Here is a 23,705-nt window from a genome sequence, read left to right as displayed (position 1 = left end):
TGAACAAATTGCAAGTTTGTCATTTTCATTAGGACAGATCCGTGAAAGATCCTGAAAAGAAGCACTGAGCAGAGCAATACTAGAAAGTTTCAGCTGATCTAGTAGCTGCCTTTATGTAAGACAATAGATCTTGTGAATATTCCTCTTTCTTTCCAGGGAGCTAGCTAGTCTGGTTAACCGAAATTGTTGAGTAATTGTTCTGTGGTTGAGAACAAAATGCTGAATTAAACTGTTCCCAGCACAATAATTGTGTGATTATAGCATTTATGTTGCTGGCCAAAGGAACAGTCATTAGGTTTGGAAGACTTACCAAAACCACAAGTACAAAAAAAATGCAAATCGCATGTAAATTGCTGTTTAATACCTATAGTGGCTTAGAAATGGAAGTAAGAGTAGAGTACATTTCTAGTTGAACGATGTGATGAACCTGGAAATCTTGCTTCTACATTTAGTATATAACCCTGAAACTAGGAAGTTGTTGAAAGTGCATTTTCTTTGTTTTTCCCTTCTCTGTACTGCGTGTATTCTTAATCATGCATTTATTTCTCTCACCCTCTTTCCCTTCTTCCACCACTAGTCCGATCTTTGCTAACTCCCTTGTTAACTTCAGTATTTTTAACTCTGTAAGCCTGTCTGAAAAGTTTTCTTTTCTTTTCTTTTTTCTTTTCTTTTCTTTTTTCTTTTCTTTTCTTTTCTTTTCTTTTCTTTTCTTTTCCCCTACTCAAAATTATGTGGTGAAAAGAACTTATGAACCAATGGGGTGTTAGGGCTAGTACAGGGAAAGACTTAATAAGAAAACTGTCAGCAAACACATACAAAATGTCCAGTAAAAATGGGTTACTAATAAAACTGAAATAGTATTACTTCTTTTCATTTTGAACTATTATGCTTTCTGTTCCTGATAAATGCATGGACTAAAACGTTGGGTTTTTTCCTCCTGTTATTGCATTCTTCCAGGTGAACCATTGACAGAGTGGAGACTCTCTGTGATGAGGATCAGGTTTTGCTAAATACATGTGTGGTGTTGAGAACCACATGTGAGCTTCAGGAATAGTAGCTATGTAGACAGTATTAATCATGGCAAGACTAATAAATGAAAAACAGTAGTTTTAAAAAATGAATTACCCAGGAAGAATGAGTGATAGACTCACTCGGTCAGTCATGAACTTAATCCAAGGACGTGAATAGACATTTTTATAAAAGTTTTCAGGCTTCTGGTAGGTTTCATTTTATTTTTTTTAAATACACAATGAAATAAATTGAATAATAATCCCACTGGCAATGAGGGCAGTTGCACATAAGGCCGAATAATGAAAATGTTGAAAAATCTTTACTATGCATCCCCCTCTTCTATAATCAGAAATATGTTTAATGCAGAGATTTACACCAACATTAGGGCTTAGTTTCCCTATCTACTTGCATACCCCCTTGGAAAATTTACTTCCTTTATAAATTTATGTAAAAGCTACCTCAGTAATTGTTTAATACGAGTTCTTATGAACTATTTTATATTGATATAAATGTGGTTTTGATACATATCAAAAATGCTATTCTAGATTTTGCCTGTATTGTGCATGTCTTCAGTCATTTGAAAAGTGTGTTAAGCTCAAATCAGTTAAAAAATGGACATTTTGGTGAAAATTTCAAAAACTTCAATTTTATCAAAATCTGTACACAACTTATTAAATGATATTTTATTTTCAAGATTATATCAACTTTCACTTTTTTTACTGCTAATATCTGATTAATTTCATTTCAAAGCTTTTCTCAAACTTTTTGAAAAGAATGTTTGTATATACCATGTATACTTTTTCAAGCATCCACACTTTTTTTTAGTCCTTGTTGTTTCAGTGAAGAAAAAAATTTTTGTACAAAGAGCTTAAAATACATGTTCAGAATTTGAAAGCTTTGTATGTGATGCTTACTTAGAAAAAAACAACAACAACAACATAATGACTTTAAATTTATTCTTCTTGATTGTTTTCCCCAGTAGTGCAGTCTTCAAACTGTATAGGTTTTGAATTGCTAACCATTACATGATATTAAATAACCTCTAATTCCTGCCAACCACCCACACATTAATTAGAACAAACAGCAATTTTAATGATCCCACTTGTCAATGGTGAAGCACATTTAGAAAATAAGGATCATATTTCAATAATCAAATTGTATTTTCATAGAAAGAGACTCAATTCCCAGGTAAATGTTTTCGTCTTTTCTAAAATGTATCTCATAAATCTGAAGCTAGACAAATTCCTCATTCAAAAAGAGACACTGTTATTTTTGGAGTCCATTTTAAAAAAACTAACATTTTCTCCTTATTTTAAAACGAAATGTTTTCATCATAATTTTACATATTGCTAAATCCCTGAAATCTTTTGGGTCTTGCTTTATAGCTTGGTGTGTGGGCAGTTTTTATAGATGTCCTATTTGCCTTAAAAGTGTTTGTGTTCTGTAATTATTGGGTGTAAATTCTATATATGTCCATTAGATTAAGCTTCCTAATTGTATTATCCAAATTAACTATGTCTTCACTAATTTCACTTGAGCTATTAGTAATTAAGAAATTTGTACTAAAATGGCCCACAATAATGAAGGTTTATTATAAATTTCTCTTTGCAGTTCTTAATTGTTACTTCATAAATGATGGGGTTTTGTTTTGTTTTTGTTTTTGTTTTTAGCTATGTATAACTTTATTTTTCCCCCTTTTCCTATTTCACCCATTTTCCCACTCACCACCCCTCTGGCAACCACCAGTGTGCTTTCTGTATTTTAAGTGTCTGTTTTTTTATTTATCCTTTTTTCTCTCTTTGTTTTGTTTTTTAAATTCCACATGTGATTGAACTCATGGGGTATTTGCCTTTCTGTGACTGACTTATTTCACTTAGTATTATACCCTCTAGGACCATCCAGGTTGTTGCAAATGGCAGGAATTCATTCATTCTTTTTTTTGGCTGAGTAATATTCGTGTGTGTGTGTGTGTGTGTGTGTGTGTGTGTGTGTGTGTGTGTGTACCTTCTTTATCCATTCATTTATCTGTGAATACATGGGTTGCTTCCATAATGCTGCAATTAACATGGGAGTGCATATATCTTTTTGATTTTGGGTTTTCATTTTTGGGAGGTAAATACCCCGTAGTGGAATTACTTGATGATATAGAAATTTTACTTTTAATTTTTTGAGAAATCTCCATACTGTTTTCCACAGTGGCTGCATTAATTTGCATTCCTACCAATACTGCGTGAGTTTCTTTTTTCTCCACATCCTTGCCAACACTTGTTATTTCTTGTCTTTTTGATTTTAGCCATTCTGACAGGTGTAAAGTGATATCTCATGGTGTTAATTTGCATTTCCCTGATGATTAGTGATGTTGAGCATCTTTTCATGTGTCTGCTGGCCATCTGTATGTCTTTTTGGAAAAATGTCTATTTGGGTCCTCTGCCCATTTTTAATTGGATTATTTTTGTGTGTGTTGAGTTGTTTAAGTTCTTTATATATTTTGGAAATTAAACCTTTATCAAATATATCATTTGCAAATATCTTCTCCTATTCAGTACGCTTCTTTTAGTTTTGTCTATGGTTCCTTTCACTGTGCAAAAGACTTTTATTTTGGTGTAATTTAATTTTGCTTTTGCTTTCCTTGCCAGAGGAGACATATCTAGAAAAATGTTTCTGTAGCCGATGTCAAAGAAATTACTGCTTATGTTTTCTGTTAGGAGTTTTATGGTTTCAGGTCTCACATTTAAGTATCTAATCCATTTTGAGTTAATTTTTGTCTATGGTATAAGTGGTCCAGTTTCATTCTGTTGCATTTTCAGTTTTCTGAACACCGTCTGAAGAGACTGTCTTTCCTCTGTTGTATATTCTTCCCCCCTTTGTCATAGTTGACAAATTTGAATTGACCATAAAAGTGTGGGTTTATTTCTAGTGTCTCTATTCTGTCCCATTGATGTGTGTGTCTGTTTTGTGCCCAAACTGTGCCATTTAGATTACTACAGCTTTGTAATATAACTTGAAATCTGGGATTGTGATAGCTCTAGATTTGTTATTCTTTTTCTCTGCTTTGGCTATTTCAGGTCCTTTGTGGTTTCTCACAAATTTTAGGATTCTTTGTTCTAGGTCTGTGAAAAACATTATTGGTATTTTGATAGGGATTGCATAAATCTGGAGATCATTTTGTATACTATGGACATTTTAACAGTATTTGTCTTCCAGTCCATGAGCATGGAATATCTTTTCATTATTCATCCTCTTCGATTTCTTTCATCAATATTTTATAGTTTTCATAGTACAGATTTTTCACCTCCTTGGTTAAATTTTTTCCTAGGTATTTCATTATTTTTGGTACAATTATAAATGGGAGTTGTTTTCTTAATCTTTTCTGCTACTTCATTATTAGTGTATACAAATGCAACAGACTTCTGCATAATAATTTTGTATCCTGTGACTTTACGAAATCCATGTATTAGTTCCAGTAGTTTTTTGGTGGTCTTTAAGGTTTTCTGTATATAGTCCCATGTCACCTGTAAATAGTCAAAGTTTTACTTCGTTCTTATGAATTTAGATGTCTTTTATTTCTTTTTCTTGTCTGATTGTGGTAGCTTGGACTTCCAGGAATATGTTGAATGAATATATATATATATATATATATATATATATATATATATACACATATATATGTATATACATATATATGTGTATATATAAAACTTCAGAGTTATTATATCTTCCTGATGAAATGAAATTTCTATGGTTATTTCTGAGAGCTCTGTATCCACAATAATCCTTTTAAAATTAAAGTTTATTTTGTATGATACTGAAATAGGTACTTTAGCTTCTATGTTTATTCATTTGTTTAGTTCACATTTGTTTGATATGCTTTCTTCGTACCTTTTCAACACTTTGGCATTATAATTTAAGTGTGTCTCTTATAAAGTAGATATAGCTAGATTTTCTTAAAAACTTAATCTGTTGGTGGGGTGCCTGGGTGGCTCAGTTGGCTGAGTGTCTGACTCTTGATTTCAGCTCAGGTCATGATCTCTCAGGGTCATGGGATCGAGCCCCATGTTGTGCTCCATGCTTAGCATGGAGTCTGCTTGAGATTTCTCCCTCTCCCCACACTTGCTCTCTAAATAAATAAATAAATAAATAAATAAAATCTTTAAAAAATCTGTTGGTTTCTGTTTTTTAAATTATGAGCTTAGTTCACTTACATTTATTATGATTAAACATAAGTTTCTCATTTAATTCATACTTTCTATTTGCACTGCATGTTGTATGCATTTTTTTCCTTTTTATTTTTATGTATTAATCTCTAGTTTTCTCTTGCATTATTTTTTTCTTTTTATTGGTTTAGATATTATCTGCTGTATTTCTGGGTTTTTTTATGGGTTGCCTTGGAAATTTAACATATCTACTTAAGGTAAAAGAGTGTCTGAAATTCATAAGTATTGAATTCCTACTATTGGGCTATAAAATAATACCAGAACTCCATAACTATGAATATTCCTACATGTTATTATTGTTGGTATTAACTCTGTCTGGTTTTTTTTTAAACCAAACATTGGTCATTATTTTCAATGAATTTTTATTTTTATTTATTGATATGTTTGCCAATTTCTTCACTATTCTTTCTAGGGTACTTTTCCTTTTTTCTGAAGACATCCTTTAGAAATTCTTTTAATGAAGGGATTTATAGTTGACTTTTCCTGGAACAAAAAGGCTTTATTTTGCATTTATTTTTCAAATTGTTTACTGGGAAACACTTTGAAATTGACAGCTATTTTCTTTTATCTCTCCATTTGTTTCTAGTGCTGCTGTTTAGAAGTTTGCTGTCGAACTAATTGTCATTCTTAGGTTGATGACTTCTGTCTGGCTGCTTTTAAGATTTTCTCTGTGCCTTTGTTTTTCTGAAGTTTTATTAAAGAGTATTAAGTGATATTTTCTTCTCAGTTATTCTGTTTGTATATATTTTGTCTCTTGCATCTAATGGGTCTATATCTTTCAAATTCAGAACAACACTCAACCATTAATTTTTAGACTAGTGCCTACTCTTACTATTTTTTCTATTCCCTTCTAAAATTTTGACTAAGATTTGTTGGACCATGTCGTTCTAGCACCGTAACACTTAATTACTCTTTCGCATTTTCCATCTCCTTTCTGTGAACTGAAATCTGGCTGATTTTTTTTATATTTATTTTCCAGTTAATGACTTCTCTCATCACCTATATCTAATTACTGTCTATCCATTCAATAAGTTTTAAATTTCAGTTATTCTGGAATGTCTGGGTGGCTTCGTTGTTTAGGCATCTGCCTTCAGCTCAGGCCATGAACTCAGGGTCCTGAGATTGAATCCCTGTTGGGCTTCTTGCTCAATGGGGAGCTTGCTTCTCCCTCTGCCAACCACATCCCTTGATTGTGTGCTCTCTCTCTCTCTCTCTCTCTGACAAGTAAATAAAATCTTAAGAAAAAAATGCAGTTATTTTTTTTCACTTCCCAAATTTATTTATTATTATTGGGGATAATATTATTATTCCCAAATTCACTTCCCCAAAAAATTATTTTTTAAATTTTCCTGAACATTTTTGATAGTTTTTTTATTTGATACTATTTTTATACCACCTTTTACTTAACTAAACATTTTAAGAATATCATTTTATTCATTATCTGATATTCTAATACTTGGCTGCTTTTGGGTATCTAAATCTATTGCTTCTTGACTCAGCTCTTACACATACTAGTATTCTTCGTGTATTTATTAAGTTTTTTAGTGAGTTTATGTTTGACTGAACTTAATCTGTGGGAAGTTACAGTATCTAAATCAGTGATGTATGGTCTATGGTGCTGAATTATTCTGCCAAATTCCAGGAGGCAGTGCAAACCAGAGACCACTTATTTTTAATTTTGTAGCTTCAGATTTCACTAACCATATAGGAAGGTTTTTTTTTATTTTTTTTATTTATTTATTTGACAGACGGAAATCACAAGCAGGCAGTGAAGCAGGAGGAAGCAGGCTCCCTGCTGAGCAGAGAGCCCTATAAGATACGGGGCTCGATCCCAGAACCCTGGGATCATGACCTGAGCCAAAGGCAGAGGCTTTAACCCACTGAGCCACCCAGGTGCCCCCATATAGGAAGTTTTGATTTGAATTACAGACTCAAGTCTATAGTTGAATAATGGAAGTTCGTTATTATGATTACTGTTTTATAGTAGTAGAATATAAAGTCAATGAAATATGAGGGATTTTAGTCTGTTGGATTTTTTTTTTTTACTATAGTTTTTCAAGTATCTGGGGAAATGTCTTATACATCATAGGCCCTCAGTATTTGTCGAAGGATCATCATCATCCTAATCATTATCATCAGTGTTTTTTTAATTAACATATAATGAATTATTTGCTTCAGGGGTACAGGTCTGTGATTCTTCAGTCTTACACAGTTCACAGCACTCACCATAGTACATAGCCTCCCAGTGTCCATCACCCAGCAATCCCATCTCTCCCACCCCGTCCCCTTTAGCACTCCTCCGTTTGTTTCCTGAGATTAAGAGTCTTGTATGGTTTGTCTCCCTCTCTGGTTTCGTCTCACTGATATGAGGAATTTCAGAAACATCAGTAGTTTTCTACTGATGTTGTTGTAGAAACATTCCAGTATGCTTGCTTTAATTACAATATTTTCTTTTAAACTCATCTTTCCGTAATGGTATATCCCCCCTTTTTGTCCTACATTAGTGCAGGAATATGAAGGTTAGGTTTTTAGAGACCCAAAGCTTTATCTTGGGTTCTAGGTGCTATTATCTATATTTGCCACCAGTGTAGCCCCCTCCTTCTCCCCACCTACTTTAACTTACTGGTCCTTCCCTTCTTCCATGTTCACCCTTTGGAGGGTGTACATCAAAAAATATGTTGGTTATTAGTAACCAAGATCTACTTCTTTGTAGCAGCAGAGATTTCTAGAATATTTAATATTTAATATTATTTCCATTATACTTCTAAAAAAAATCTCTGTTGAAATAATCATTTTCAAGCTGTGTCATTCAAAACAATCTGTGAATTTAAAATTTTTCATGTAAGTTATAATTTATTTTGTTATGTAAGATTTACTTATGAGTATATCCTTTATTTGAATGGCTATAAAGTACGATGGTTAGGCCGCCTGAGTGGCTCAGTGGATTAGGCCTCTGCCTTTAGCTCGGGTCATAATCTCAGGGTCCTGGGATCAAGTCCCGCATCAGGCTCTCTGCTTGGTAGGGGGCCTGCTTCCTCCTCTCCCTGCCTGCCTCTCTCTCTGCCTGCCTCTCTGCCTACTTATGATCTCTCTCTGTCAAATAAATAAATAAAATCTTAGAAAGAAAGAAAGAAAGAAAGAAAGAAAGAAAGAAAGAAAGAAAAAGAACGAACGATGGTTAAAAGCTTGAATTCTAGTTCTTTTACTCACTATCTATCTGACTTTAGGCATGCCTCAGCTTCCTCACCTGTAAAATGGAGGTGATGGAAGGATCTATCTCATAAGGTTTTTCGGAGTTTGGATGAGTGAACATAGAATTGTGCAAAAGTCAACATGGAAAAAAAGGATCATGAGAGAAACTTAGGGAAACAGAATAGGTTTCTAGCAAACATCTATCATCTATCAAACACTTTTTGATAAAGGACAGGCAGATTGAAAGAATTTGGGTAGTCAGTCCATGTTCTCTTTTCATCTAATAAAACATCTATATAAAACTAGAATTGTCACAGTTTTGATGACATAAAGAAAATCTCTTTCTAATAGAAAAGGCAGTCTATAGATTTAGCAAAATATCAATGGTATTACATAATTCATCTTTATTTAAATATTGTCATTACGCATAGGCAAGTTATAGGGCTTTTTGCTGGACAGTATCAAGTAAATTTAGCAAAGTAGTAAAATTAGCTGTATTTACATATATTTTTGCAAGTAATCTACAATCCCCTATTGAATGTATTTACAGTGGAATAATTTATAATATTCCTTCTCAACTAGATTTTAAACTTTTGATTATATAATTGACACTCTGTTCAATGGATTGTCCAATTACAAAAATATTTCACATTTTCAGCTTAAAAAACATCTAACATGCCCTTTCTGGTAATTTCACACATTTTATTTTCAGTGACAAATGTTCTAGTGAGTGGCTTACTGCTAGAATGTCTTCAACTATGGTAGAGCTAGACAAGCATCTGAGTACCAAGTTCCAACAGAGACTATGAGGCAGTGTCCATTATCTCTCAAAGAACAGGGATTTTTCACATCCTAACGAATGGAACTAGATATTAACCTGCCCTAATATGATTGCATTTGAGGGGGATGTTTGAAATGTTATTTTTGGTTTTGTTTGCAGGAATACTTGCTGTGAGGGTTTCTTCCCACGTATATAATGTTTTTCATTACTGACTCTGTGTACTCTTTGCGTATTACAAAAAACAAACTCTAGCACTCTAGCCATTCATATCTGTGTAGTACCTGCTAGCTAAAAAATTGAAATTATGGGGCACCTGGGTGCTCAGTGAGTTAAGCCTCTGCCTTCAGCTCAGGTTATGATCTCAGGGTCCTGGGATCGAGCCTCACATTGGGCTCCCTGCTTAGCAGGGAGCCTGCTTCCCCCTCTCTCTCTGCCAGCCTCTCTGTCTACTTGTGATCTCTCTGTCAAATGAATGAAAAGCCTAAAATCCAGGATATAAAAGAAACGTTTTAATAAAATAGTTACTCTTATAAAAAAACTGAGACTGAAACACGAGTAGCCTTTCCTAATAGTAATTGTCTTTTAAAATAATTGGTGCAATTGACATAAATTGCACATGTACTATATGCTAGACAGTAAGCTGGATATTGTGAATACCAACATGAGTTCTCTATGTGCTGCCCTTAGGGCAGTTTACTCGTGGAGATAGACACAAATAATTTCAACTTAGTGGAATCCCTATATGGAGTAGAGGCAGAAAGAAATGATTTGTTGAACACAGCATGCTCACTCTTACCTTAGGGCTTTTTTTTTTTTTTTTTTTTTTTTTTGAGAGGGAGAGATTTGGTGAGGGGAGTGGCACGGGGAGAGGGACAGAGAGAATATTAAGCAGACCCCCTGCTGAGCGCCATGCCCCACTCGGGGCTCAATCTCATAACCCTGAGATCTTGACCCAAGCCCAAATCGAGAGCCACCCAGATGCCCTATTACCTTAGGTGTTCAGCATCTCCTCTTCCATTTGCCTGGAACACTTTCCCCCAGATTACTGAGGTTTATTGTGTCAGTTCCTCCAGATTATTATGACACTGTTATCATTCATTGATCCCATATTTAAACTTGCAGCCTCCATCCCAGCTTTCTTTTTCCTCTTTCGTAGTGTTTGTCTGTCTTATTATTTGCAATATTCCTAGACATGAGAGCAGTACCTAGCACAAAGTGGGCACTCAACACATGAATGAATATATTTGGCTTGGGGAGTTTGGGTAGTCTTTAAAAAGGCAGAGATGCTGCAGTTGGGTTTTGAGGAAAAAGCAGTTCTTGAGTAGAAGTCAGGTGAAGTTTTCAGCCTCACCTCCTTGTCTCTAATGTGAAAACAGGTCAAAGAATAAAAGGTCTGTCCAGAAATAATCCTAAATCTAAAGAGGGAAGTGTAAAGTAACCAGGCAAGAAATAGAAAATGTTAAAAGATTTCATAATCCAGTGCGCATTCCATAGAATAAATCCCAATGCTGTAGAATATTTCAGCGAGAAATAAACTAATAAAGGTGAAAGTAATTGGTAATGATTTTAGGAAACTTTGAAATACGTGTTAGTATTATATATACTTTTTATAAAAATCAGAGTAGAAAGAATTTAAATTTTATTTTCAATCATTCTTTAGTCGCATATCAAATAACTTTTTCCTATTTTCTACCAAAATAGGCAACAAAGACTCACAGTTTAAGATGTGTAGGGATTTTTAGGGTAGCAATTCCTGTATTAAATATTCTATGATATGCCAGGCACTATATTCTATTGCATCTCTGTTTTTCTGATTAATTTTCAGAATATTAAGGTAGTATGTATACACAATGAAATTTTAAAAAAACAGTGTGGACAGAAAATATAAAGCAAAATAAATTGTAATACGAAGAGGAAAATCAAAGCCAAAATGCTGCCTTTACTATAAAAATCTCATAAAACATAATAGAATTTTGGGGTGCCTGGGTGGCTCAGTGGGTTAAAGCCTCTGCCTTCGGCTCAGGTCATGATCCCAAGGTCCTGCAATCGAGCCCCACATCGGGCTCTCTGCTCAGCAGGAGCCTGCTTCCTCCTCTCTCTCTCTCTGCCTACCTCTCTGCCTACTTGTGATCTGTCAAATAAATAAATAAAATCTTTAAAAATAAAAAACAAAACAAAACAAGAAAAAACATAATAGAATTTTATCTTTTAAAGAGAATTTAAATGTGATCCTTTTTTATGCTGAGCAAATATATGGAAATTAATATTGTTGTTTTTGTTCTGTTTTCATATAAATCAGTATTTTTATTTCAGAAAATTATTACATTTTTGTTTTACAATTTCTTTATAATTGAGAAGGCTCAAAAATTTAAATTCTAGACATGGCTCTAGTTTTGGCTTGTGTCATCATGGGTAAATCTCCAAATTATTTGTTTTCCTTTCCAATTTCCTTATTAAAATTGAAATAACAACACCTCACCTGCTGATCTCCAAGAGGCAGGATAAAGTATAAATGAACTAATTTATGTGCAAGAGCTTTATAAAAATACAAAACATTATTCTAATACTGGACATGACTGTTTCAAAGCTCACTTAACCTTGCTTTAGGTAGTAGTGAAGGTGTATGTTTTCTAATGTGATCTTTTAAAGTTTATTCATTCTTTTTTTTTTAATCGAGATACAGCTCACATTTCATTAAATTCACCCTTTTTTAAAGTATACATTTCAGTGCTTTTTAGTATAGTCCTGGTGTTTTGTAACCATTCCCACTGTCTAATTCCGGAACATTTTCATCACTCCAAAAAGAAACCCCGTACACATTAGCAGTCACTAATCCTTCCCACAACATGATAATTTTTTGAGGTGTAATATTTAAAGAACTTATGTTGAACTGAGATTTATGTTGCATGAGAAAAAAAACACTAATAATCTATTATAGGCCATCGAGCAAAACATCATAAATCATAAATCAATAAATAGTGAATTTTATTAAGTTTTCTAATGATGATGTCCTGAGAAATATAATTGAAAAATATATTTCATGTTGGCCGTTATATTTTATGTTGTCTTTCATTTGCATGTAGATGACAATTGACATAGTAATGCATGATATAAAATAAGATTGTATTAGTGTTTGCGAAGCCTGATTCTGTTCATGCGAACAGAGAACCATGCACCCTCACGTGAACCAGCCTGTTTGGTTGTCAGGAGCCATGATAAGTAATACAAATAGTCACACACATTTCACGAAACAAATAGAGTTGATTATAAAAGAAGACTTTGGTTTTATCAAGTAACAGCTATCGAGCTACACAAAATATTGCCTTTACGAAACAAATGATAATGTGATCCTAAATAATGCATCATATGAGATATTTTAATCATTGCCTTTTAATTCGGCTCAAAATTATCCCTGGCAAATGAAATGACTGTTTCTCCCATTCTCTTTCACAATTGCTTTCTTATTTAACACCGTATTTTTGCCACCCTCGAGTTTCTATGATTATCAACTTTTAAAATAGAGATTTTTTTCCCTTAAGTCAGCAACTATACTTTGTTTAAGCATGTTGTATACTTATAAGAAATGCCATCGTTTTGCTTGATAGGAATTTAATGTATATTAACATGGTGCTTCATAAGAATGTAATGCTTAAATTTCGAAAATAAATAACTGGTACTATTAGACAAGGAAACCATATAAGTGAAACCTGTGTAGTACTAAGAATGAAATTTTATGGCCTTAAAGTGACAGAGGTCTTAATTCTACATCACTGGAAAGTGGTTGTGTGCCAGTGACAAAGCCAAGAATAAACACATCGCGCAAAAGTAAAAATGCAATAGTGAAATGAGCCATTGAAAGGAAGAGTCAGTGACCATATAATATTTCAGTTTCTATTATATCTAGTAGCAATCTGGCTAAAAAGAAATGACAGTTGCCCTGAAGGAAATAAAGTGGAGGTATTATTGCAGTAGTAGTTTGGAAAGAAAATTGCACTGTGTCTTGACTGGATTATTTCTCTATCCTTGCAAACTATCTCCACCTCTCTGTGGTGCGGCTTCTTGCCTTCTTTATACAAATTGAGTTTGTATCATCTAAACTCATAGGGCCCAGGGGCCCTTCGGTAACAGAGAGAAGGAGGAAAGGGGGAATTAGAAAAAGAAACCGTGACAGGCAGTTTTGAAAAGAAAAGCAATTTTCCTTGTGGATCTCTTCCTAAATAGGAGTCCTTCAGTGCAATATTTTGCTTCTGCAGAGCAGTCAGTCAGAATCAAGTACGTGCTTGTGCTGTTTTGTGGGCTTGGCATTGACAGGTTTTATTTAGGAGGGGTGGGAATACAGGGGGATCGGATGTGGCAAAGTTAGTAGTTTGGCTCTATCAGCCCTGGAGGCAGAGTTAGCACTTGCGATGGGACAAAAGTATTTGTAGTCATCAGATAACTTTGCAGTCAGCTTCAATAGCATCACTCCTTTCTTTTTTTTTCCCCCCTACTTTTTTTTTCTACTTTTTTTTTTTTTTTTTAACTTTGGCAGCCAAGCTCTTAGTAGAACCATCTGTCTTTCTATTAGTATTTTTGAGGCCTGTTTTGAAGCCACTTTGCTTGGCAAAGTCACTTTCATCCTTGGAAACGATTTTTAAAAAAAGTTCTGTGGCTTTTTGCCGAAGAAGAGTACTATGTAAAAAAAATCCACATGGCTGTTCATTTTTGTTCTAAAAGAATATGGCTACTTTGTCTTTGTCTTGAATCACATGAAATTAGAGGTGATACAACCCCAGTGTGGCTGTTGGGAAGTGAGAAGCAGGCATTGCAATTTTAGCACAGTTTTTATGTCCCTGCATCGCTCGATGAAATTTTCTTTAGTCTTCCTAGTAGATTAATTGGAAGATAAATGGAGGCCTTTATTCTTCATTTTCGGGTAGTTTTTTTTTTTCGTTCCTAAAGATCACTGCAATGGGTAGGATAAACTGACAAATCTCCTTTCTGGTCTATGAAATGAAAAATCACAAACTGTTAGTGGTCATTGACGATCCCATGCCTCTTCTCGCTAATGATAGAAAGTTAGCTTTGTCATCCTGGTTACTCCGGTTTGGGTAATTATCTCCTGCCTACCTAAACCCCTCTTGTAATCTCATTTGGATATTATCTTCTTCATTTTCTCCAAAACTACTGTGTAGTGTCCCTGTGTGCTCCTAAACAGCTGCTCTGTTCCCCACTGAAGGTGGCTGAATTTCACTTGTAGGTGAACGGATCCCTAAAGATGTTGTGTGCTCGAACACGACAGTACTCATCTCACTGAACTCTTGAGGAACATTTGAAAGTTTTAGATTTTGCATTTGATTTGTATTTGTGAGGACTTCAATCATGCAGCTGCCTCTTATTTTTAACATTTGTATATGTAGTTTAAGCAAATCTACCACTCTAAGTTAACTTCCTGTTGTTCGAGCTCTCACACAAACTGCTCTTTGACATCCTGGAGTCCCTCTAGGTATTTGGTTCCTCTCTTTTTCCCATCTAGTAATGCCTTCCAGACCTCTCTTCCTGGGATTGAACCCGAAGCCCATCGCTACTCAAAAACCACCTTTGGTTTCCTCGTGATGTTGACTTGCTGAAGTTCCCCCAAACTCTTCCTCTTCCCCAACCTGGATGCTGGAATTCACCTTCTCTGCTGCTCATCCGCAGTGACAGGCTCTGAGAAGGACCGCAGGAAAGGGAAGACTCACAGCATCCTCATGCATGACGTCTCTCCTAAGGCTTTAGCAACCTCTATCATTCCTTTAACTGTCCATGGTTTACTTTCTTTTTCATTTCTTTCAGTGACGATCCCATACTCTCTTTCCCCTACTGAACTCAATCCCCATCTCTCTCATTTGGGGCATAGAACCTTGCCTTCATCACTGAGAAAAGTTCTTTCCTCAGGCCTGATTTTCCTTACCTTCTCATTTCCCTATGCCTAAAACATAGCTGCTAACATCCACTCAAATAACACCATTCTGCAGGGCCCAGAGAATGCGTTGTTATTCTTACTCAAAACTAATCCCTACATGTCGATTTGCCTTTCAGCCTCCTCTGGAACTCTGGTCCACCAGTTAGTTTCTCTCTTTCTTACATTCAAAAGTCTCAATTTCTATTTCCTCCTTTCAGTCAATAAATGTTCTGAAAACACTACTACCTAAATAAAGTCTGTGCATCCCTAGGTAGCTGCTGTCAGAGTCTCTCCTAACTTCTCCTTGAACCTTCTCTGAACAGGAGTCTACATTGGTGTCTCTTCATGCAGACTGCAAACTTTTGCAGTATGGTTCTACCCTCTGCTGCAATGGAATTGATGTTAGATTCATCACTATCCTCTAATTAACAATTCTAGAATATATTATTTTTCTCTGAAATACTCTGTCTGCTACATGCCCACTTTTAGTCACTAACTCAACCTTGAAATTCCATTGGTTTTTGTGACAATGTACTCATGATTTTCTTTATTTTTCTCTTACCTCTCCACTTGTAGATTCCTCTTCTTCTGCCCATCCTTGAGCTATTGTTGTGACCAAGATGATTTTAAGCTGTCTCTTCTCTTTATACTTTAGACCCTCTCCAGATTGTTTAGTTCACTCTATCAGCTGGTGATTCATCAGACTGTAACCTCTAAAGTTCTTTTACCTGACTTCAGATTGGAGCCTTATCTATGAACAAGGTATCTCCAAGAGAGTAGTATTTAGGTACTTCAAACACATTATATGCAAAACCATATTCATTTATCTTTCCTTGAAAACTATCACTACCCATCTGTGCTTTTTTTCTGATATAAATAGTTACATAAACTAGATACCTGAGAGTTATATTTGACTCTGTCCTTTTATTCATATATACACATATGCATACACACACACACACATATATACATATATATAATAAGTATATATAAATACTTTAGGTACATGGACTTGTTACATACCCACACATACATAACCTCCCCCATTATCAACAGCTTTCATTTTTTAAAAAAATATTTCTTGGCTTTTTCTCCTTATTCCTAACCCTCTTATTACTGATCAAGCTCTCATAATGTATTGCCCAGTTGAGTCTTTTATCTTACTACCTGCCCATTTCCTATCTTGTCTCTACACTTGGTCTTTCAAATTCCTTCTCCATATAACCATCATAGTATTCTACCTAACCTACTTAACATCCCTCAGTGGTGCCCCAGAGCCTACATGGGGAATTTCATGCTTCTTACCCTTATACACAAACTGATTCAGATAGACCTTCTCACCACTACTTCCCTCTTACCTTTTTTACTATCCCAGATGGCATCCCCTTCACACAATGTTTTTTTTTTTTTGTCCTTATTTCTTTGCTCTTGTCTTATCCTTTGCTTAGAATTATTTTCCCACACTCCCATCTCTTTGCTGGGCCAACTCCTACTTATCCATTCAGACCCTGTACCCGTGTACCTATCTCCATGAGGCTCACCTTGCTTTCTCCTGGCTGTTAGGAATCCCTCTGTCTGTGCTTCCAGAAAATCCTATACAAGTGTCTGTTGTTGAATTAATGACAGTGTATTATAGTTAGCTATCGAATTCGCCCCACCAAACTGACCCAGAACTCCTAGAAAGCAGGCATCATCATATGTGAAGTCATCTCTGTATCCCTGGTTACCAAAAAAGTGCACATTCTGCTTAGTGAAAATGTTGATTGAATGAATAAACTCATAAACAGAGCCATGTGACTGAAAGCTAAATGAATAATTTTAAGTATCTGGTTGATATATTAGAATATTCAGGGAGTGACCAAAGGGTTTGCAATAGAGTATCTACATAAAATTGAGAATATTTAACTATGAATAATTGATAAGTACTAACTTGGTTTTTTAAAAATATGGTGAAGTGGTTGGTTTGTGTTGCATTCTTAAGATTTTCGAGGACAAGATTGCACTATATGGTAAAATTATAAAAAATGTTAAAACATAATATGCCATCTTAAAGGAAGTAGCCTCTTAAATTTATTTTGGTAGTTATTATTCTAACCAGTGAATAACATGCTACCTATTAAAAGGACTAAAATTTTGTGACAAAACAATTTTATTGAAACTTAATTATAAAAGTCACACATTTTAAACCTTAATTAGAAGCTTAAAAGGAATTCCGTGCATTAAGTCAAAGAAAATAAATGAAGTTAATAGTGAATAGGATTTGGAAATATTCAAAACTGTAAATATGTGTGAATTACTAACCCTCTAAGAAACTAGTTTTAGAATTATTCAGAAAACATTACACAGTTTTAATGTGATGTGTCCTTTTCTCCCAAAAGGTGACCAAATTTCAGTAACAATAAACTGAAAATTAGTTAAGGTTTAGCAGTAAGACAATTGGCACTCATTATTGGCACTAGTTATGTTCTGTAAAGTTGGCATGAATGCTGAGTTAGCAAATATCAAACAATCGTTCCTGGGGAAAGTACAGTTAGGTTCCTCAGAGCCTTTGGTCACGCCATTATGTGATCAACACATAACCTTGTTTTATGTGTGTTTCTTTTTAAAGACACCTTATTAATATTTATTATTGATTTTATATGCATTTTAAATGGTGAAATCACCAACAAAATGTCTTACTCCTTTGCACATGTCTGTGAGTGACTGCAGGAGCACTGCTACAAGTAAATTCGGGTGTGGAGAGGTGACACGTTTTAGTGAGTAGACAAATTTGCACATATAGATTCTACAAATAATGAGTAACTGTATTTTGAGACACATTTTTAAGTTGCATATGTGGATTAGCCACACATTTTGGATTATATTTATTTTACTGTTTCTCAACCTCAAAACTCTATTATTCTATATATGTAGATCTTGGAAAATTTAGACACTGAAAGAAATTATAAAACTAAAGCAAAATGCATTTCTGTAATTGTAATAAGACAAAAGGTTCAGAATGCACAGATTTTTAAAAGCACTGGAATTCATTACCATATATCACTTAGAATTTTCAAATTTTTACTTGAAAAATTAGTTAAATTATTAGGGTTTAAGTGATTTACCTGGATAAAAACTGTCACACACAAATAGTCTATGTACACACAAAAACTAGCTAAACAATATAAGAAAAAAATAAGAAAACCTTCCCTTTATAAATATATTTCAAGATTTTATATTTTTATTTAGAGAGAGAGGGAAAGTATAGGAGCTGGGAGGGGGCACAAGGAGAGAGAGAGAGAGAGAATCCCAAGCAGACTCTGCACTGAGCGCAGAGCCAGACGTGGCACTCAATCCCCAATCCTGAGATCATGAACTGAGCCGAAACCAGGAGTCGAACACTTAACTGACTGAGCCACCTAGACACTCCAGAAATAAAAGTATTTTTAAACAAACTTAAAAATAAAATTACCAAAAATTTATAAGAATTATATGAAGCAACACAAGATTTGAATAAATTAAAAGATAAGGCCTGCTATTGGCTATCAAGCCATCAGGTTAATGAATTCAAATAGAAATTCCATATCCTAAAATTAATGTGGAAAAATAAATATTAAAAAATCCAGGAAATATTTGAAAAAGAAAATAGTAATGATAGAGTAGTAACTTTACCTATTATTAAAACATACTGGAAAGGTATAATTAAACAACATGATATTAGAATATGATAGGCAGACATATCTGTCCATTACAGAAATATGTAATAAGTTTCTAATATATCAGGATTGCTCTTCTATTTCTTCATGCATCATAATTCTAAGACTCATGGACATAATGGTAATGTGACTATTTAGCTGGGCCTTAAAAATAAGAACATGAAGCAGTACTTTATGCTGTCATTCTTCTTTGGTGAAATTGGATTCTTTTCTGGTCAGTAAGCAACAGTTACCCAGAGGCCTTTTGTGGACATTGGGAGTTGGTGCACAAAGATGAATTTTAAAAGATGGGACTATGTAATTCATTCTTCTTCTTTATTCATGAATTATCAATATACATATATAATAGTTTTGGCTGCTGTGCTAAGCTCTAGAGGTCCAGTAATAAGTTACAACCTCTTTCCTAAATAAGCTCGTAGGTCATCAGGGAGACTCGAGTTATACAAGTAACTATTATTCAATACAGTAAGCATTGTATTAGCTTTATGAGGTTAAAAGAAGTAACAGTTCTTTCTGCCTGAAAATTGGCACCACAAGAAAGAAGAGCTTCACAGGCAAACACATTATGTGGGTCTCAAAAGCCTTTGAAAAATAAGTAGAATTTTGCCAAGAATAAAAGGAAAAGAGAAATCACTCAAAACAGAGGAGAAAAATACTTTTGAACACACTCAGGCATGGAAAAACACCGAGTATGCAAGGAACTCTTCGTGGTCCTTTGAGGCAAGAGTAGAGCGTCTGAAGAGCAACATATCTAGAAAGACAGACTGAAGACAAATTGTGAAAAATCTTGAATACTGTACTGAGGGATTTGGTTGTTCTTCTCTAGGTAAAAGCAAACCATCACAAGTTTCTCACAAAAGAGACATATAAAAACAGATAAAAGACTCAATTAGAAGGAATTCTATGAGCCATCTAGCTTAATATCTGGTTCTACCCGCCAGGCCCCAGAACCTCTGAGTCAGGCCGTCTCCCCTTCAACAGCTTACATACCTGAAGGTACTCTATAACTCAATGCAAAACAGGAAGGAGACAAAAAGATTTGTCAACAGTGACTGAAAGCATTCTTTAAGACAGTACTTCTCAAATCTGGATGCACATTGAAATCATCAGGGGAACTTTAAAAAATGCTCATGGCTGGGTTTCACCCCTATTGATTCAAACTCAGCTGGCGTGGGAAGCAGTCTGGGCATTGAGAATTTTTCAGAGCTTGCCAGGTGATTCTAATATGCATTCAAGTTTGAGAACTCCTACAGTCAAACAAGAACCTATTGTTTCTACAATTCTGAAAGTTATTTTTTCCCCAAATTTTAAGGTATCTGAAATTTGGGTACTTCTTATAACCCTTACATGCCTTTCATTTGAAGTCCCTTTCTTCTTCCCTCTAAAATGCTGCTGTTAAATTTATTTGGACATCGTAGAACCGATGATACCTTCAAAGGGAGGAGATGAGCTGTATACAATATGATAACTTAAAAACAACGAAGTAGAAAATACATACAGGAGCTGATTTCGCTGTTTCTTTCTTTCTTGTCCATTCTGCCCGGTGTCCTCTTGCAGTAAACGTGCACCCATGCCGATTTTGCCTTCGGATGCTTTTAGACCACTTATTCCTACAAACTTGTTCAATATGCACTCTCTAATTTTGAGTCTTTAATCAATTGTTTTCCATTGGTTTCTACGTAAGGTATATCTTTCCTCCAATATGCTCAAAAATTGTTGGCTGTAGTGATCTCAATCTTACAAGCTAACCTTAAGACACTGTCTCTTTGTATTCCTGTTTTGTTGTCATTCCTTTTTAGTTTCACTCTGGTGGCAGTGATAGGTTTAAAATCTTTTTGGCTAAAAGAAATGCTTTCCAATTTGGAGCCATTGCTGAAAGCAGATCTCTCATTCTTGTAGTGCTTATGTTTCTCTCTGTCTCTTTCTCTGTGTCTCTTTCCCCCTCCCTCCCACCTTTTTCTCAGACATTTCCCCACCCAAACCACAGTGCACACTCAACAACCAAAATCTCAGAAATAGCTCAGAGCTTTACTGTGAAAGATGAAATAATGGGCAAACTGAAGGTAGACTTCTAAAGTGAGAAACCATGAGCTCTATGAGAATCACCCGTGCCCCAAGAATGTTCAGTGCCCATGAAAGAAACGGAAAACAAGTCTGAGGGATGGCTCAGTGTTCTTGTTAGGATTCAGAACTGAGTGAATTTGCAATCTTTCCTTGGTTTTGTCTTCGTTTTTTTTTTTTTTGTTTTTTTGTTTTTTTTAAATCATTGTGCCCACTCTAATGTAATGGGCAGACATTACATTGAATCTTGCTTTTCTTGTTCACTCTTCTTTCCCTACTGACAAGCTCATTTTCTTGTGCATAGTAGGTGTTAATTAAATATTTTCCAAATGACTTAATTAATGCATGGAAAGGGAAGAGTAAGGGAGAATGAAGTGTCAGATATGTGATTTTTAGTATGATCCTAAATTCTTGGTCATATATTTAGTGACAAACACTAACCAGTAATCCTGTTCACCAGGGTGATCTTGCTTAATTAAATATTTGGGGGGGAAAGCCAACTTATTTTAGTGATGACAACCTTTCCATTAATCACTAATGTCATATTGCTGCAGAAATGACTATATTAGGTTATATTTCTAGAAATCTCTGCTCAGTTCAAAGAAGATAGTGATTCTTTTGTGCTCAGTTATTTATTTACTGATGTGAACCCCATATTCTGAGAGTGACATAAGCAAATTAGTGTGTATGCCAAAGATGGCAACCAAAACAGAGACCTTGTGGTTTGAGGAGTGGTTCAACTGATTGTAAAAAGATAGATGAAGACAAAAGTATAACACAGAACGAGATTCCGGCGACTGGGTTTTAGACCTAATCTAACTCTCCCATTCCTTGGCCGTGGATGAGTCTCTCCTCTTTTGGCCCTGGTTACCTTTTTATAAACCAAGGGGAAAGTCTTAGTGACTCTCTAAGTTTCTTTGCCAGCTCTTTTGTTCAAAAAAATTGCAGTATTATGTGAACATGACAATTATCTTCAAATAATGAAAAGCTAGTTATATGTAAGATGATACCAGTTTGGTTAAGTTTGTTTTAGAAGGTAGCATCATCCCTAACAGGATTTACTGAAGGAGATTTTAGTTCAACCTAAGGGTGATTTTTTTAACCATTATTACATTAGGGCAATAAGAAAAGGCTTTCTTGTATGACGTAGTGGTACTTCGTGTAGGATATCTAGGGAAATTATTCCTTAGGTTAGAAAGTAAATTTGGTAACACTTTCCAACTATAGTGTACTCTAATTTTCCTGTCTAAGGCATGACCTCAGGCCCAGTGTATGGGCTTGTATGCCAGTATACTTGAATTGAATAAATGGTTTTCTTTATCATAACGTAAGGAGGGTGGGAGGCATGGAGCACCAAAACTTCGTCTCTTTGATTCTCTCTATAACGTTCAGCAGGTTCAAGGTCAACTGCCGCCATTAATGATTCCCGTGTTCCCTCCTGATCAACGGACTCTGGCTGCAGCTGCCCAGCAAGGATTCCTCCTTCCTCCAGGCTTCAGCTATAAGGCTGGATGTAGTAAGTACCATTGATTTTTCCATTTGGGAGTGGGTGGAGGGCATGGCTTTAAATTAGGCAATTTAATATTCCTGCCACACCAAGAAATGAGATCACCCATATTGCATTTTTATTTTAAAGAAGAAACACACAGAAAGTATAGAAAAGGATTTATGTTGGTATTTAAAAGAACTTAGGTTATTTCTGTGCTTCTGAAGCCAATAGTTGCTCTTTATATTTCAGTTTCGTCACTTCCATTTCCAGTGTATTTTTGTAATATGAATATAATTTTCAGGTTCAGTTTGTTTTTGCAAAGATAGGATAGGAATATGCTTTTCAATTGCTTTCCATTGTTTTTTAAGATAAACTCAAGTTTCTTAATATGAATTAGTTGGCCTTTTATTATCTATATCCTCCCTATATTTATAGCCTAATTTCTCAGTAGTCTTCCTTCAGTTCTTAGACCAAACCATACTCTTTCTTGACTCTGGACTTATATTGTCAATGAATAAATGCCTTCCAACTCAGATCAGAGAAAATTTGCCTAACCTAGTTAGATCCCTTTCTCCTAGTTCCTTTGGATCCTGTGTTTTTTCTCTTTTATTTTAATTGTAAGTTCTCTGAGGGCAGGTGCTGATTCTGTCTTATTCATTATTATACCTAAACTTTTAGCACAACATTCCATTACCTGTTGATTGAATGAATGAAGGAATGACCACCTCATTACAAACACTACAAGGACATTTTTACACTATGTGGGATATTAGGCTAAGATAACTGTTTATATAACTTATTATATCTAGATGTCTGTGATTTTATGACTTCCTTTTTACCAGAATTGAAAATGTATACTGTTAGTTTGGTAAACAGTCTAATACTTCACTTTCTAAAATTTAAATAGCCAAATGCCAACCATAATCTGTTAAATAAAAATCATAGCAGGGGCCCCTGGGTGGCTTAGTGGGTTAAAGCCTCTGCTTTCGGCTCAGGTCATGATCTCAGGGTCCTGGGATTCTGCTCACATCGGGTTCTCTGCTCAGCAGGAGCCTGCTTACCCTTCTCTCTCTCTGCCTGCCTCTCTGCCTACTTGTGATCTCTGTCTGTCAAATAAATAAATAAAATCTTTAAAAAAAAAATCATAGCAAATTCCAAAGAGAGTCTAGACTGCTAAGTAACATATCTTATAGAACCCTATTACCATGGCCATAAAAAATACAGAGAAGGCAAGTTTATTGAAATATTTTCATTAATAAAAGTAGAACATAATTGAAAACAATTAATGGAATATCATCTTTTAGCTATTCGTATAGAATATTATTTTGTAAAATCCAGT

The 23,705-nt window shown here is 34.9% G+C and overlaps 1 protein-coding gene across 1 annotated transcript in view; it reads left to right on the top strand.

Moving 5' to 3' along the window:
- The window catches only part of LOC111159969 (SRY-box 5), a 521,422-nt gene that overhangs the window by 375,568 nt on the left and 122,149 nt on the right, over positions 1-23,705 (top strand). Inside the window, exon 7 of the mRNA XM_022522689.1 lies at positions 22,273-22,393. Coding sequence (XP_022378397.1) covers positions 22,273-22,393 — 121 coding nt within the window. The remainder of the gene's footprint in view (positions 1-22,272; positions 22,394-23,705) is intronic.

The sequence above is a fragment of the Enhydra lutris genome, unplaced genomic scaffold, assembly GCF_002288905.1.
Source record: "Enhydra lutris kenyoni isolate GAN:26980312 unplaced genomic scaffold, ASM228890v2 scaffoldscaffold72, whole genome shotgun sequence".
Taxonomy (NCBI): domain Eukaryota; kingdom Metazoa; phylum Chordata; class Mammalia; order Carnivora; family Mustelidae; genus Enhydra; species Enhydra lutris.
The sequence above is the reverse complement of the archived record's forward strand: the minus strand, read 5'-3'. Positions and strand labels throughout refer to the sequence as shown.